The following is a 13882-nucleotide window of genomic DNA, read 5'->3' as shown; positions in this document are numbered from 1 at the left end:
AAAATTAGCCAGGTGTGGTGGTGCATGCCTGGAGTCCCACCAACTCGGGAGACAGAGGTGGGAGGATCGCTTGAGCCCAGGACCTCAAGACTGCAGTGAACCATGGCTGTGCCACTGCACTCCAGTCTGGATGACAGAGCGAGACCCTTCTCAAAAAAAAAAAAAAAAGGTTGATGGAACCCGAAGCCTCCCTGATGGAAATGAAGGTGTCCCCAGAGTGCCACTGAGAGCAGGCAAGTTGGCCGTGGCCCTGCCGGCTGGATTGCCACTGACAGCGGGTAAGTCAGCCGTGGCCCTGCTGGCTGGAGTGCCACTGAGAGCGGGCGAGTTGGCCGTGGCCCTGCCACTGGAATGTCAGAGTCAACCGTGGAGGTCACCGGCCCTGTCTTTTTTTTTTTTCTGAGATGGAGTCTCACTCTGTTGCCCAGGCTGGAGTGCAGTGGCGCGATCTCAGCTCACTGCAACCTCCGCCTCCTGGGTTCAAGCTATTCTCATGTCGCAGCCTCCCTAGTAGCTGGGATCACAGGCGCCCACCACCGTGTCCGGCTAATTTTTGTATTTTTTAGTAGAGATGGGGTTTTGCCACGTTGGTCAGGTTGGTCTTGAACTCCTGACCTCAGGTGATCCACCCGCCTCAGCCTCCCAAAGTGCTGGGATTACAGGCGTGAGACACCATGCCCGGCCGAGGCCCTGCCTTTTCAAAAGCAGATTTGGACCTGGGCTGGTGCGGCTGCGGGAGCAGATGTTTGCAGATGCTGAACATTTTCTCTCACTGGGTTGGACAGGCTTGCAGTCCCGCGCCTGGCATCTCGCGTCGTCACCCCACCTGCCTACAGCAGGGGAAACGCGTCTTGGGAAGTGTCCTCGCCCCCTGCCTCAGGGGCTCTCCTTTGCCTGAGTTGGGCTTTGGCTGGCATCACTGTTTTATCTGGGCAGGGCCCAGGGCCGTGCCGTCACCCCTGGTGCCTGGCATCTTGGACGGGAGTCTGGGAGCCTGGCTGCTACTTCCCTTTCTGGTGTACAGGCTGCAGTATCAAAACATTTTCACAAGATGTCCCCAAAAGGCCTTTGAGTCAGAGTGAGGGTTGACAGCGTCCGGTGTTCCTGTTGAGAAATTAGGTCCAGCCTCACAGGAAGGACGGATATAACAAGCCCGTCAATCCTAACTCAGTTTCTCTAGGTTAACAAAGTTAAAAGGGATCGGGGATATTTTTAAATGTACTCTTCATTAACCTTCCAGATGTATTCTTTGCAGTAAGCCTAAGACTGCGCTTGAATGATCAGCTCAGAAATGAGTTCCTAAAATAGGTCAGTGGCTGAAATTGCTGTAGTTTTCCAAATGTGAAGCTTAAGAATGAGGATCTTTGACATCTGCTCAGTATTGTAAATGTCTGTATTTCTTTGGAGACAGGGTCTTGCTCTGTCACCCAGGCTGGAGTGCAGTGGTGCATTCATGGTTCACCGTAGCCTCGAATTCCCAGGCGTGAGTGAAGCTCCCACCTCAGCCTCCCGAGTAGCTAGGACTACAGGTGTGCACCACCACGCCCAGCTAATTTTTAAAAATATATATATTTTTATAGAGATAGAGTCTCGCTATGTTGCCCAGGCTGGTCTCGAACTCCTGGCCTCAAGTGACCTTTCCACCTTGGCCTCCCGAAGTACTGGGCTTATAGGCGTGAGCCATGGTGCCTGGCCTTCAATATTGCAGATGTCTTGAGAGGATCATTGTGTTCTGGGGAACCCGGTGACAGGGAAACTAGTCCGACTTTTCTGCTTGGTTGCATATGAAGTTTTTGCAGATAAATGTTGATTTACTTCATTTTGCTGAAATGATATTAAGAACTTATAATCACAATTTATTATACAAGGTGAGTAAAGCAAAGAGGAGAGTATTTAGGCCGAGATATTAGTTGAATGCTGTTAGAGAGATTTTTTTGCTGCTTTTCAATTTGTTGTCTTATTTAGAGACAGTCTTGCTCTGTTGCCCAGTCTGGAGTGCAGTGGCGTCATCACAGCTCACTGCAGCCCTGACCTCCTGGGCCCAAGGGATCCTCTCACCTCAGCCTCCCAAGTAGCTGGGACTACAGGTGCATGCCACAATGCCTTGCCAATTTTTAATTTTTTCTGTAGAGGTGGGGTCTTGCTATGTTGCCCAGGGTGATCTCTAACTCCTTGGTTCAAGTGATCCTCCCACCTCAGCCTCCCAAAGTGCTGGGATTACAGGTGTGAGTGCCCAGCCCTGTTTTTTCATTTCTTTTGTTTGAGGATGTTGTCCTTTGATTTCTACCTCACATTGTTCCGACATCGGGATGGGGAGGCTCTGCTGACATCCACAGTGTTGAGGCTGCACACACTCCTGAGCTACATTATGACAGCATCTTAGAACACATTAAAAGCTAAGATTTTCTTGCAATTGATGCTGCAAGAAATGTTTTTTAAAATGGCCTTTTTTGGCCGGGCGCGGTGGCTCACACCTGTAATCCCAGCACTTTGGGAGGCCGAGGTGGGCGGATCACAAGGTCAGGAGTTTGAGACCAGCCTGGCCAACATGTTGAAACCCCGTCTCGACTAAAGATACAAAAAAATTTAGCCAGGCGTGGTGGCACGTGCCTGTAATCCCAGCTACTCGGGAGGCTGAGGCAGGAGAATTGCTTGAAACTGGGAGGTGGAGGTTGCAGTGAGCTGAGATCGTGCCCTTGCACTCCAGCCTGGGGGACAGGGCGAGACTCTGTCTCAAAAAAAAAAAAACTTTTTAGAGCAGCTCTCTAATTTTTCACTCTGGATGCTTCATTCCACACTAAAGCTGTTTTTGCAGATGGTTGTGCTGTGGTGAATCTTAAGAAAAAAATGAAACAGCAGTCCACTCAGAGGACCAGCGTTTCCCTCTCCCGGTTTCACTTAAACAGTCCCTGGAGAATGAGGGCAATTAGAAAGGTTACTGTTTCTATGACAATTGGGTAAAAGGTTCATGAGATTCTAGATAAAATCGGCTGTTCAACGAGCCGGGGTCAGCGCACACAGTGCTGAGCAGTGTGATCGTTTGCAGGGGTGATTTGGGCCAGTTGTTTGGCTGGGCATTGGCTCAGTTCCCCGGGACTTCTGTGGCACCCACGCTTTGTCCATCACTCGCAGCCTCTGATTGCCTGTTCTGCGGGAGCCAAGCCCATCTTCCATCATGCTACACAGCTGGGTCTCTTGGCGGTAAATCTTGGAAGTTCTGTCTGAAGCAGTGATTCCTAAACTTGTTCAGGTGTCAGAAACGCAACCAGTCTTGGCCTTCCACGGCCTACCAAGAATACAGCTGAACTGAGTGCTACACATGCAGTGTTCTGGCAACATGAGATGCATCAGATACTGAATCTAGCATAAACAGACAACAAGCATCCAAGGTGTGAGATGAAGTTTGTAGGAAGAAAGATACGTGAAGAAAACGGTATCACTTTAAGCTTTGCTGTAAACGAGAAAAGCCAGCTTAATCCAATTTGAGGGCCACAGATCCTTGGGAGATGGGTAAGAGTATTTTGCACCAGTTGGGTTGATCAGCTATGGTTCACGGTCTTATTAAAACAGCTAGTAATGGCAAGGCACGGTGGCTCACAGCTGTAATCCCAGCACTTTGGAAGGCGGAGGTGGACAGATCACTGAAGTCAGGAGTTCGAGACCAGCGTGACTAACATGGTGAAATCCTGTCTCTACTAAAAATACAAAAATTAGCCAGACATGGTGGTGTGCGCCTGTAGTTCCAGCTTCTCAGGAGGCCGAGGCAGGAGAATTGCTGGAGCCCATTATGTGGAGGCTGCAGTGACTCGAGATCGTGCCACTGCACTCCAGCCTGGGCAACAGAGCAAGACTCTTGTCTCAAAAAAAAAAAAAAGTTTCATATCTCAGGTGTCAATAATTTAGTGTTCAATAAAGTAGGAAGTGAGTGATATAACTCCTTAATGTTATAAAACTTGCATACCTCCTCAAACAAAGAACGTAGTTAAGATAATAGGATATAAAACCAACACACAGGATCAAAAACCTTCATTCACACAAACAATAATCAGAAGATGTAACGGAACAGGAAAACTCCATTTACAACGGTAATAAAGATAAAACACATAGGAATAAACTTAGGACATATGTAAGACCTATATTGGATAAAACTTTAAAACATGTTTCATGAAGTATTATTTTGGGAAGAAAAGAGAAAAATGTGTTTCATGAAAGGTACAATAGTAGATGAAAATCAATGGAAAGACAGTCCTTGTTCTTGGAAGACTCAACAACCAAGAAAGACGGGTGCCAGACATGACGTTGAGAGTATGTGAGGATGACCCTAGATAGCCTTACAAGGGTATTGCCTGAGAATGTGTGAAGATGACCGCAGATAGCCTTACAAGGCTATCTTGTAAAGGATGTTCAGATTTACCTATTCAAGGCCCATCTCGAGCTCTCCCTGCCACAGCCCTGGGATCAGCCATTTCTCCCAGGAGCCCTGGTCCATGTTCGTGGGGGGTGGTATTTAGGAGCTGTGTTCTGGGTGCCAGGAGGGCTCAGTGCCACTGGGATGTCATTGCATCTAAGTCCTTTCAGCATTTCTGTATTAGTCTGTATTCACACTACCATTAAGACATACCTGAGACTGGGTAATTTATAAAGAAAGAAGTTGAATGGACTCAGTTCCGCGTGGCTGGGGAGGCCTCTCAGTCTTGGCGGAAGGCAAAAGGCACGTCTTACATGGCAACAGACGAGAGAAAATGAGAACCAAGCAAAAGGGGTTTCCCCTTATCAAACCATCAGATCTCATGAGACTTACTCACTACCACAAGAACAGTATGGGGGAAACTGCCCCCATGATTCAACTATGTCCCACCAGGTCCCTCCCACAATGCATGGGAATTATGGGAGCTACAATTCAAGATGAGATTTGGGTGAGGACACAGCCAAACCATATCAATTTCCAAAAATAAAAATGAAAAAAAATTATTTTCCTTTTTTCCTTTTTTTTTTCCACCCAGGCTGGAGTGCAGTGGTGTGATCATAGTTCACTGCAGCCTCCATCTTCCAGGCTCAAGCAATCCTTCCACCTCAGCCTCCTAAGTAGCTGGGACTATACGCATGCTCCACCACACCCAGCTAATTTTCTATTTTTATTTTTGTAGACATGAGATCTCACTATTTGCCCAGGCTGGTCTTGAACTCCTGGTGTCCATCCATCCTCCTGACTCAGCCTCCCAAAGAGCTGGGATTACAGGCCTGAGCCACTGCACCTGGCCATGATCCACTTTTTTTTTTTTTGAGCCAGAGTCTTGCTCTGTTGCCCAGGCTGGAGTGCAGTGGCACGGTCTCAGCTCATTGCAACCTCTGCCTCCTGGGTTCAATAGGTTCTGATGCCTCAGCCTCCCAAATAGCTGGGATTACAGGTGCATGCCACCATGCCTGGCTAATTTTTGTATTTTTAGAAAAGATGGAGTTTTGCCACGTTGGCCAGGCTGGTGTTGAACTCCTGACTTCAAGTGATCCATCCATCTCAGCCTCAGCCTCCCAAAGTGCTGGGATTACAGGTGTGAGTCACCGCACTCGGCCGACTTCTAATGAACAGAATATGGCAAAAGCCTAGGGAAGTCACTTCTGAGATTAGGGTGCAAGGAGACTGTGATGTCTGTCTTGTGTGTGCCTCCTCTTGTGTGTGCTTGCACCGTCTAAGGCAAGCCAGCTGCAGTGTTGTGAGCTTCCTTGTGGTAAGGCCCATGTACCAAGGAACTGAGAGTGGCCTTTGGGCAGCAGCCAGCAAGGCTGAGGCCCTTCTCTAATGACCTTGGAGGAATGAGTCCTTACAGTATCCGTGTGTGTGAGCTTGGGAGTGGATCATTCCAGACAAGCTTTCCGATGAAACCACAACTCTGGGGGACATCTTGACCACAGCTTGGTGAACCCTTGAGGCAAAGGCACAGAGCTTAGCCACGCCCACTTTCCTGACCCCGGATACTATGAGAAAATAAATGTTCTTTTAGGCTGCTAAATGTTGGGTTAATTTGTTATGCAGAAAAAGGAACCAAATACAATCTTCTACCAGTAAGGAATAGTGCACCTTCTTTGCTTGTCACCTTTGGATTCCTAAGGCAACATACATCATACTTGATATGGCTGCCAAGCACTTAACTTACTGGGTGACTTGAAAGCATGCTTTTTTTTTTCTTTTTTTTTTTAGATGGGGTCTGGCTCTGTTGCCCAGGCTGGAGTGCAGTGGCTTGATCATAGCTCACTGCAGCCTCCATCTCCCGGGCTCCAGCGATCCTCCCACCTCAGCGTCCGGAGTATCAGGAACTACAGGCACGTGCCACCACACCCGGCTAATTTTTATTTTTTTAATTTATTTTTTATTTTTTATTTTTTAAGACAGAGTCTCATTCTGTCGCCCAGGCTGGAGTGCAGTGGCACGATCTCGGCTCACTGCAACCTCCACCTCCCGGGCTTAAACGACTTTCCTGCCTCAGCCTCCCGAGTAGCTGGGATTACAGGCACCTGCCACCACGCCTGGCTAATTTTTGTATTTTTAGTAGAGACGGGGTTTCGTCATATTGGCCAGGCGGGTCTCGAACTCCTGAGCTCAAGCGATCCGCCCGCCTCGGCCTCCCAGAATGCTGGGATCACAGGCGTGAGCCACCGCTCCCGGACACAAGCATTATTATAACACTACCCACCCTGTGTATTTTTTAGCACCTATCCTGATTTTTAAAATTCAGCACGAAGTTTAAGTCCTAGTCCTGTTGATCCCAATAGCCGTAGCTCATCCATTTCGACTCCGAGCGGAGCTCCATGCCCTGGACCCTCGGCGGAGGCCCCACTCCGGGACGCCAGCCCGGCCGGGGCAGCTTGCACCCCAGACCCCCAAGCTCTGCGGGGCCCAAACCTAGTCGTCTGCACTTGTTCTGGGCAGGGCGGGTTGCCTTGGCAACCAGCTGCTCTCCTAGCAACTCTAGGCCCCTAGAGATGGCGTCACTAGCCCGCGCCCGGTCCTGGAACCGCCCCCCGTGCTGCCGCCGTTTGCCATTAGCCGGCGGAGAGACGGACGCAGACCTCGTCCAATGGAAGGCTCCGCGCTCCTGAAGGCGGGACTAACGCTTACCTGGGGCGCGGGTCCCTGCCGGAAGCCGGCGTCCGCGACGCAGCTGTACACGCTTAGGTGGGCGAGGTGGGCGCAGGTAGGCGCGTGGGGCGGCGGTGGGGTGGCCGGCGGGTCAGGGCGCCGAGGAGACCCAGAGCCCCGGGGCGGGCTCCCGCAGGGCTCCGCCCCCTCCACGTGGGTGCGCGGAGGCCTGGCGCTGCGCGACCGGGTGGCGGCCCTGAGGTCCGCGGTGCTGGGGAGGCTGGTGCGGCCGGTGAGTCCCGGCGCGGGCTCCGACACCCGCACCCGCTCTGGGTTAACTCAGCGCGGGCGAGCGGAAGGGTCTCAGCTGGCTCCTGGGTTTCAGGCCGTCAGAGCTTGCAGTGGCTCTGGTTTCATTGTCTTCCTCTGAAGACGCCCTGATTGCCCTCCGAGGCTTTCAGCTCCCACTTTCTCTCTTTTTTAATTTTTGAGGCAGTGTCTCGCTGTGTCACTCAGGCTGGAGTGCAGTGGCGTGATCATAGCTCACTGCGGCCTCCACCTCCTGGGCTCAAGCCGTCCTCCCGCCTCATCCTCCCAAGTAGTTGGGACCACATGCCCGCGCCACCACCCCCGCATAATTTTTAAAAATGTTTTTTGTAGAAATGGGGTCTCACCATGTTACCCAGGCTGGTCTCGAATTCTTGGGCTCAAGCGATGGATCCTCCCGCCTCGGCCTCCCAAAGTGCTGGGATTACAGGAGTGAGCCAATGCGCCCGGCCTCACTTTCCATCATAAGCATGCTTTCCGTTTCCTTCCTTCCATCATTCATTCATTCATCCATTTTTAAAAAACGTTCATTGGGTTCCTCCTGTGTTCATTGGGTTCCTCCTGCACTGTTCGGGGCATTGGGCTACAGCTGTCAACAAGTGGAGACAAGTCTGTGATCTAGTGGACTTCCATTCTGGAGGGGAGAGACAGATGAACAAGGTGCACAGAGCAGGTGATGGTAAGTGCCATGGAGAAGATGAGAACAGGGGTTTTGAGAATGGAGAGGAAGCAGGAGGAGGAGTGAGGCACCAGAACATTCCAGGTCGAGGAAACAGCAGGTGCAGGGGAAACAGCAGGGAGCCCAGTGTGACTGCAGCCAATTTGGGAACAGAGAGAGAAAGAGGAGGTGAGTCCCCAGAGATGCGAGGAGGGGCCAGGGCAGTTGTGTGGACCTTACCAAGTGGCAAGGACCTTGACTTTCCCTCCAAGTGGAAGGGGACAGTTTGGGAAGTTTTTTGAGTGGAGGTGACACACCATCTGATTTAGGAGTTTAAAAGCCATCGTGAGAGGTGGTGACTTGGACTGGGTACCTATGAGATCTTAAGGGAGTCACTTGCTGGGTGTATTTCAGTGGTAAACCAACAGGAGTTGGTGGTGGGTTGGACGAGTATGTGAGAAAGAGGATTTGTGAATGGACCAAGGTTTTAAGCTTGAGCTACTACGTGAACCTCATCAGATGGATGTTTATGGAGAGGATGAACACTAGGAAGCTCAGGTTTGTGGAGGGTGATCAGGGGTATTGATTATGAATTCTTAAGCTTGAGATGATATATGCGTAGATGATATATATATAGGTACATATATATGGTTATTTATATAGTTATATATATACACAACTTATACACACACGCGCATATATATATTTCTTTTTGAGGTGGAGTCTCACTCTGTTGTCCAGGCTGGAGTGCAGTGGCGCGATCTCAGCTCACTGCAACCTCCACCTCTCGGATTCAAACAATTCTCCTGCCTCAGCCTCCCAAGTAGCTGGGATTACAGGCGTGTGCCAGCACACCCAGCTAATTTTTGTGTTTTCATTAAAGATGGGGTTTCACCATGTTAGCCAGGCTGGTCTCAAACTCCTGACCTCAAGTGATCCCCCCGCCTCGGCCTCCTAAAGTGCTGGGATTACAGGCATGAGCCACTGCGCCCGGCCATACACGTATATATATGTGTATAAACAGTGTAAACAGAGGTCAGGAGTTCAAGTATATATATGTATATATGTCTAGGTACACATATATGACTATATATATAACTGTATGTGTATGTACATAGAACTATGGCTGTATACATATACACAGCTGAGTTGGCATGTAGCTCAAGGAGAGGGTTACTAAGAGACCTGTAAAGAGAGGAAACAAAGTCATCAGCGTCTATTTGGTATTTGAAGCCACATGACTGAATGGGATCACGAGGGAGTGAGGAGGCTGAGCACTAAGCCTGGGTCCTTCAGTGTTCAAGGACAGGGCGATTAAGAGGTGGGAGCAAAAGCGGGAGTTGTGCTGTCTGTGCTGGATGCCAAGTGAAAAATGCCTGTCAAGAGAGAAGGAAGGATCAACAGTCCAACACCGTTAGGTCAAATAAGTTGCATACTGAGAGTTGGCAATGGGATTTAGCCACGTGGGTGTCATTGTGGTAGGGTGTTTGGGGCAAAAGCCTGATGGGATGGGGGAAGGAAAGAAGTCAGAGACAGGGCAGGTAGATAACTATTTATTTATTTATTTATTTATTTATTTATTTTTGAGAAAGAGTCTCGCTCTGTAGCCCAGGCTAGAGTGCAGTGGTGCGATCTCGGCTCACTGCAAGCTCCGCCTCCCAGGTTCATGTCATTCTCCTGCCTCAGCCTCCCGAATAGCTGAGTAGCTGGGACTACAGGCTCCCACCACTATGTCCAGCTAATTTTTTGTATTTTTTAGTAGAGACGGGGTTTCAGTGTGTTGGCCAGGATGGTCTCGATCTCCTGATCTTGTGATCTGCCTGTCTCGGCCTCCCAAAGTGCTGGGATTATAGGGGTGAGCCACCGCACCCGGCCTATTTATTTATTTAGAGATACAGTGTCACTCTGTCACCCACGCTGGAGTGCAGTGGCACGATCTCTGCTCACTGTAACCTCCACGGTTTCAAGTGATTCTCCTGCCTCAGCCTCCCGAGTAGCTGGGATTACAGGCACATGCCACCACGCCTGGCTAATTTTTGTATTTTTAGTAGAGATGGGGTTTCACCATATTGGTCAGCTTGGTCTCGAACTCCTGACTTCAGGTGATCTGCCCGCCTCGGCGTCCCAAAGTGCTGGGATTATAGGCGTCAGCCACCGCGCCCAGCCTTGCCCCCCCCCCGCCCTTTTTTTTTTTTAAGAGACAGTCTCGGGCTCTGTCGCCAAGGCTGGAGTATCGTGGTGTGATCGTGATTCACTGCACCCTTGAACTCCTGGGCTCAAGTGATTCTCCTGCCTCAGTCTCCCAAGTAGCTGGGACTACAGGCACACACCACCATGCACAGCTAATTAAAATATATATATATATATATATATATTTTGGGGCCAGATGTGGTGGCTCACGCCTGTAATCCCAGCAGTTTGGGAGGCCAAGGTGGGAGGATCACTTGAGCCCAGGAGTTTGAGACCAGCCTGGGAAACATGGCGAAACCCCATTCCCACAAAAAATACAAAAGTTAGCTACGTGGTGGTGTACACCTGTAGTCCCAGCTACTCTGGAGGCTGAGTTGGGAGGATTGCTTGAGCCTGGGTGGTTGAGGCTGCAGTGAGCTGTGATCATGCCACTGTGTTCCAGCCTAAATTTTGTCTCAAAACAAACATTATAGCAAATGATCTTTCTCCCATTTATTTATTTATCATAAAGTAGCACTTGGGTGTTTTGTTTTGTTTTGTTTTGTTTTGTTTTGTTTTTTGAGATGGAGTCTCACTCTGTCGCCCAGGCTGGAGTGCAGTGGCTGGATCTCGGCTCACTGCAATCTCCGCCTCCCGGGTTCACGCCATTCTCCTGCCTCAGTCTCCCAAGTAGCTGGGACTACAGGTGCCTGCCACCACGCCCAGCTAATTTTTTTTTTGTATTTTTAGTAGAGACAGGGTTTCACTGTGTTAGCCAGGATGGTCTCGATTTCCTGACCTCGTGATCTGCCCACCTCGGTCTCCCAAAGTGCTGGGATTACAGGCATGAGCCACCGTGCCCAGCCGCACTTGGGTGTTATATTTTTTAATTTATGGTAAATAATGTGAGAGGGATTATAGTTTTTTGTTTTTGTTTTTTTTTTTTTTGCAGTATATCGAGGGATTGTGAAACCATCACCACAATCTAATTTCAAGACTTTTTCCTTCTGCCGCAAGAAACCCTGTACCCCTTAGTGGTCACCCACTCTTCCCTCCGCTTGCCCTATCCCTAAATAATCTCTCATCTCCTTTCTGTCAGTATAATTTACGTATCCTGAGCTTTTCGCAGAAGTGGAATTTTGCAGTGTGGAGTCTCGGGCGTCTGGCTTCTCCTGCCCGGTACAGTGTCTTCTGGGTTCATTGTCTTGTGGCACATGTCAGTATCCCATTTCCTCTGGTGGCTGAATAGTATCCCCTGTGTGAATACACCACGTCTTGTTTCCCCCTTCGTCCATGGATGCACAGACACGGAGGTTGTTTCCGCCGCTTGAATATTAGGCACATACTGCCATGAACATCATTGTACACATTTTTATGGAGATGTGTTCGATTCTTTTTGATTGGCATTTCCTAAATGACCCATGATGCTGAGCTGCGTTTCATGTGCCTGTTGGTAATTCGTGTATCTTCTTTGGAGAGACATCTCTTCAGATCCCTTCCCCATTTAAAAACCGGGTTATTGGTCTCCTATTGTTGAGTTGTTAGAGGTCTTTGTATATTCTGGTTACTAGTGTCTTGTCAGATATGTGATTTGCAGGTATTTTCTCCAATACTATGGTGGTCTTTTTTTTTTTAAAGACAGGTTCTCACTCTGTTGTCCAGGCTGGGTTGCAGTGGCATAATCATGGCTTATTACAACCTCGACTTCCAGAGCTCAGGTCATCGACTCCCACTTAAGCCTCCCAGGTAGCTGGGACTACAGGTGTGCCCAGCTAATTTTTTGTATTTTTTGTAGAGATGGAGCCTCACTATGTTGCCTAGGCTGGTCTTGAACTCCTGGGCTCAAGCAGTCCTCCCACCTCATCCTCCCAAAGTGCTGGGATTAGAGGCGTGAGCCACCGCGCCCAGCCTGGGTTTTCTTTTTGCTTTATTTTTTGTAGAGATGCGGTCTTGCTATGTGGCCGGGACTGGTCTGGAACTCCTGGCCTCAAGTGATCCTCCTGCCTTGGCCTCCCAAAGTGCTGGGATTACAGGCGTGAGCCACTGCACTCGGTCTCTTTACTTTCTTGCTGGCATCCTTTGCAGCACAAAAGTTTTAAATTTTGTTGTAGTCCAATTTATTATCTCTTTTTCTTTTGCCGCCTGTTTTTGGTGCCATATGTAAGAGGCCATTGCCTAATCCAAGGTCATGAAGATTTAATCCTGTGTTTTCTTCTAATAATTTTATAGTTTTAGCTCTTCCATTTAGGACTTTGATCTATTTTGAGTTAGTTTTGTGTATGGTGTGAGGTAGGGCTCCAAATTCGTTCTTTTATATGTTGGTAGCCAGTTGTCCTGGCACCATTTGTCTTTCCCACTGAATTGTCATGGCACTCTTGTTGAAAATCAGTTGACAGTAAATGAAAGTAAACGTCATTTTCCATAACAAACATTCATTATCTCAAAGCTTGAGTCACTTTCCCTTAGAACTATTAAAAGGAACCTTTCCATAATATGGAAAAGTCTTTTATCCCTTTTTAGCAAATAGACATAGTGATTAAGTTTTTAAATGATAACTTACAGAATGAATATAGATTTGACTTAACTTTTATAGTAATGGGTGTGTAAATATTTGCTGAACTTTTCTTATTTCTCTCACAAGGTAATTGGCTGGCATGGTCTTTTGTCTTTCCAGAGCCCCTGTGTCAACAGTATCTCATTCTTCCAAGATTTCTTATTACACAGCTAATTGAAATCTGTAGCCTCTGGCTTCTGATGCTTTTTAAAGATAAGGCTCAATTAAAGAATAAGGGGCTTGGAGTTTTCTGATTCCACAATAGGAATATTCTTTCAATATGCTGTTACCAGTGACAGCCCCGAGTGGGATGGAGGGAGCCGTTGTGCAGCTCTGCCCTTTGGACAGGGCCTTTGCTCTTTGACTGTCTCCTTGGTTTCTGGCCTCACCTGGCATCCCAGGCCTGTCTTGACCTCCTCTGACTCTTTTTCACAGCGAGTGGTATTTAGACCACACCTGGGCTCTAGGTGGGCTCAATGCTGCCAGGCCCTTTCAGTGATGATCATCCTTTTGAAACTGCCGCTCTTCTGTAACCTTTCCTGCTTTACTTTTTTTTTTTTTTTTTTTTTTTTAACACAAGGTCTCATTCTTTTGCCCAGGCTGGAGTGCAGTGGTACAGTCATGGCTCACTGCAGCCTCGACCTCCCGGGCCCAAGCAGTCCTCCCACCTCTCCTCCTGAGTAGCTGGGACCACAGGTGTGCACCACCAAGCGCAGCGGTTTTTTAAAAATGTTTTGTAGACGTGGAGCCTCGCTATGTTGCCCAGGCTGGTCTCAAACTCCTGGGCTCAAGCAGTCCTCCCACCTCAGCCTCCCAGAATGCTGGGATGACAGGCGTGAGGCACTGTGCCTGGACTGTTTTAATTTTGGGGTGGGATTTGGCTTTCTTGGTGTTCCCTGGCTTACTGACGTGGTCCGTTGTGGGTGTGTGTCTGAGCCGTCGGGGCGGGAGGCCGTGGTGAAGCAGCGTGCATGCTGCATGTGCTGGTTGTTGAGTTCCTGTCTCTTGGCTCCCCAGCACCTCTGTGGCACACCCCCCTGCCCCCACCCGCCCGGGGGGCCAACATAGCCTGGGGCTCTGCAGGACACTTTTCTGTTCT

At 49.1% G+C, this 13882-nt stretch overlaps 1 protein-coding gene across 5 annotated transcripts in view; it reads left to right on the top strand.

The window, feature by feature from the left end:
• The first annotated feature begins 6625 nt into the window (after positions 1-6625).
• C6H7orf50 (chromosome 6 C7orf50 homolog) overlaps positions 6626-13882 on the top strand; it is a 137120-nt gene continuing 129863 nt past the window's right edge. Inside the window, exon 1 of one of the 5 annotated variants that reach the window (XM_054494357.2) lies at positions 6626-7171. In XM_054494357.2, coding sequence (XP_054350332.1) covers positions 7074-7171 — 98 coding nt within the window. In that variant the 5' untranslated portion in view covers positions 6626-7073. Of the gene's footprint in view, positions 7191-7345; positions 7368-8065; positions 8082-13882 lie in introns of those variants that run through there. The other 4 variants (XM_054494358.2, XM_063667179.1, XM_054494360.2 and 1 more) reach the window with 4 other exon arrangements.

Source organism: Pongo pygmaeus, chromosome 6, assembly GCF_028885625.2.
Source record: "Pongo pygmaeus isolate AG05252 chromosome 6, NHGRI_mPonPyg2-v2.0_pri, whole genome shotgun sequence".
Taxonomy (NCBI): Eukaryota; Metazoa; Chordata; class Mammalia; order Primates; family Hominidae; genus Pongo; species Pongo pygmaeus.
Note: the sequence above shows the minus strand (reverse complement) of the source record. Positions and strands in the feature narration are given on the sequence as shown.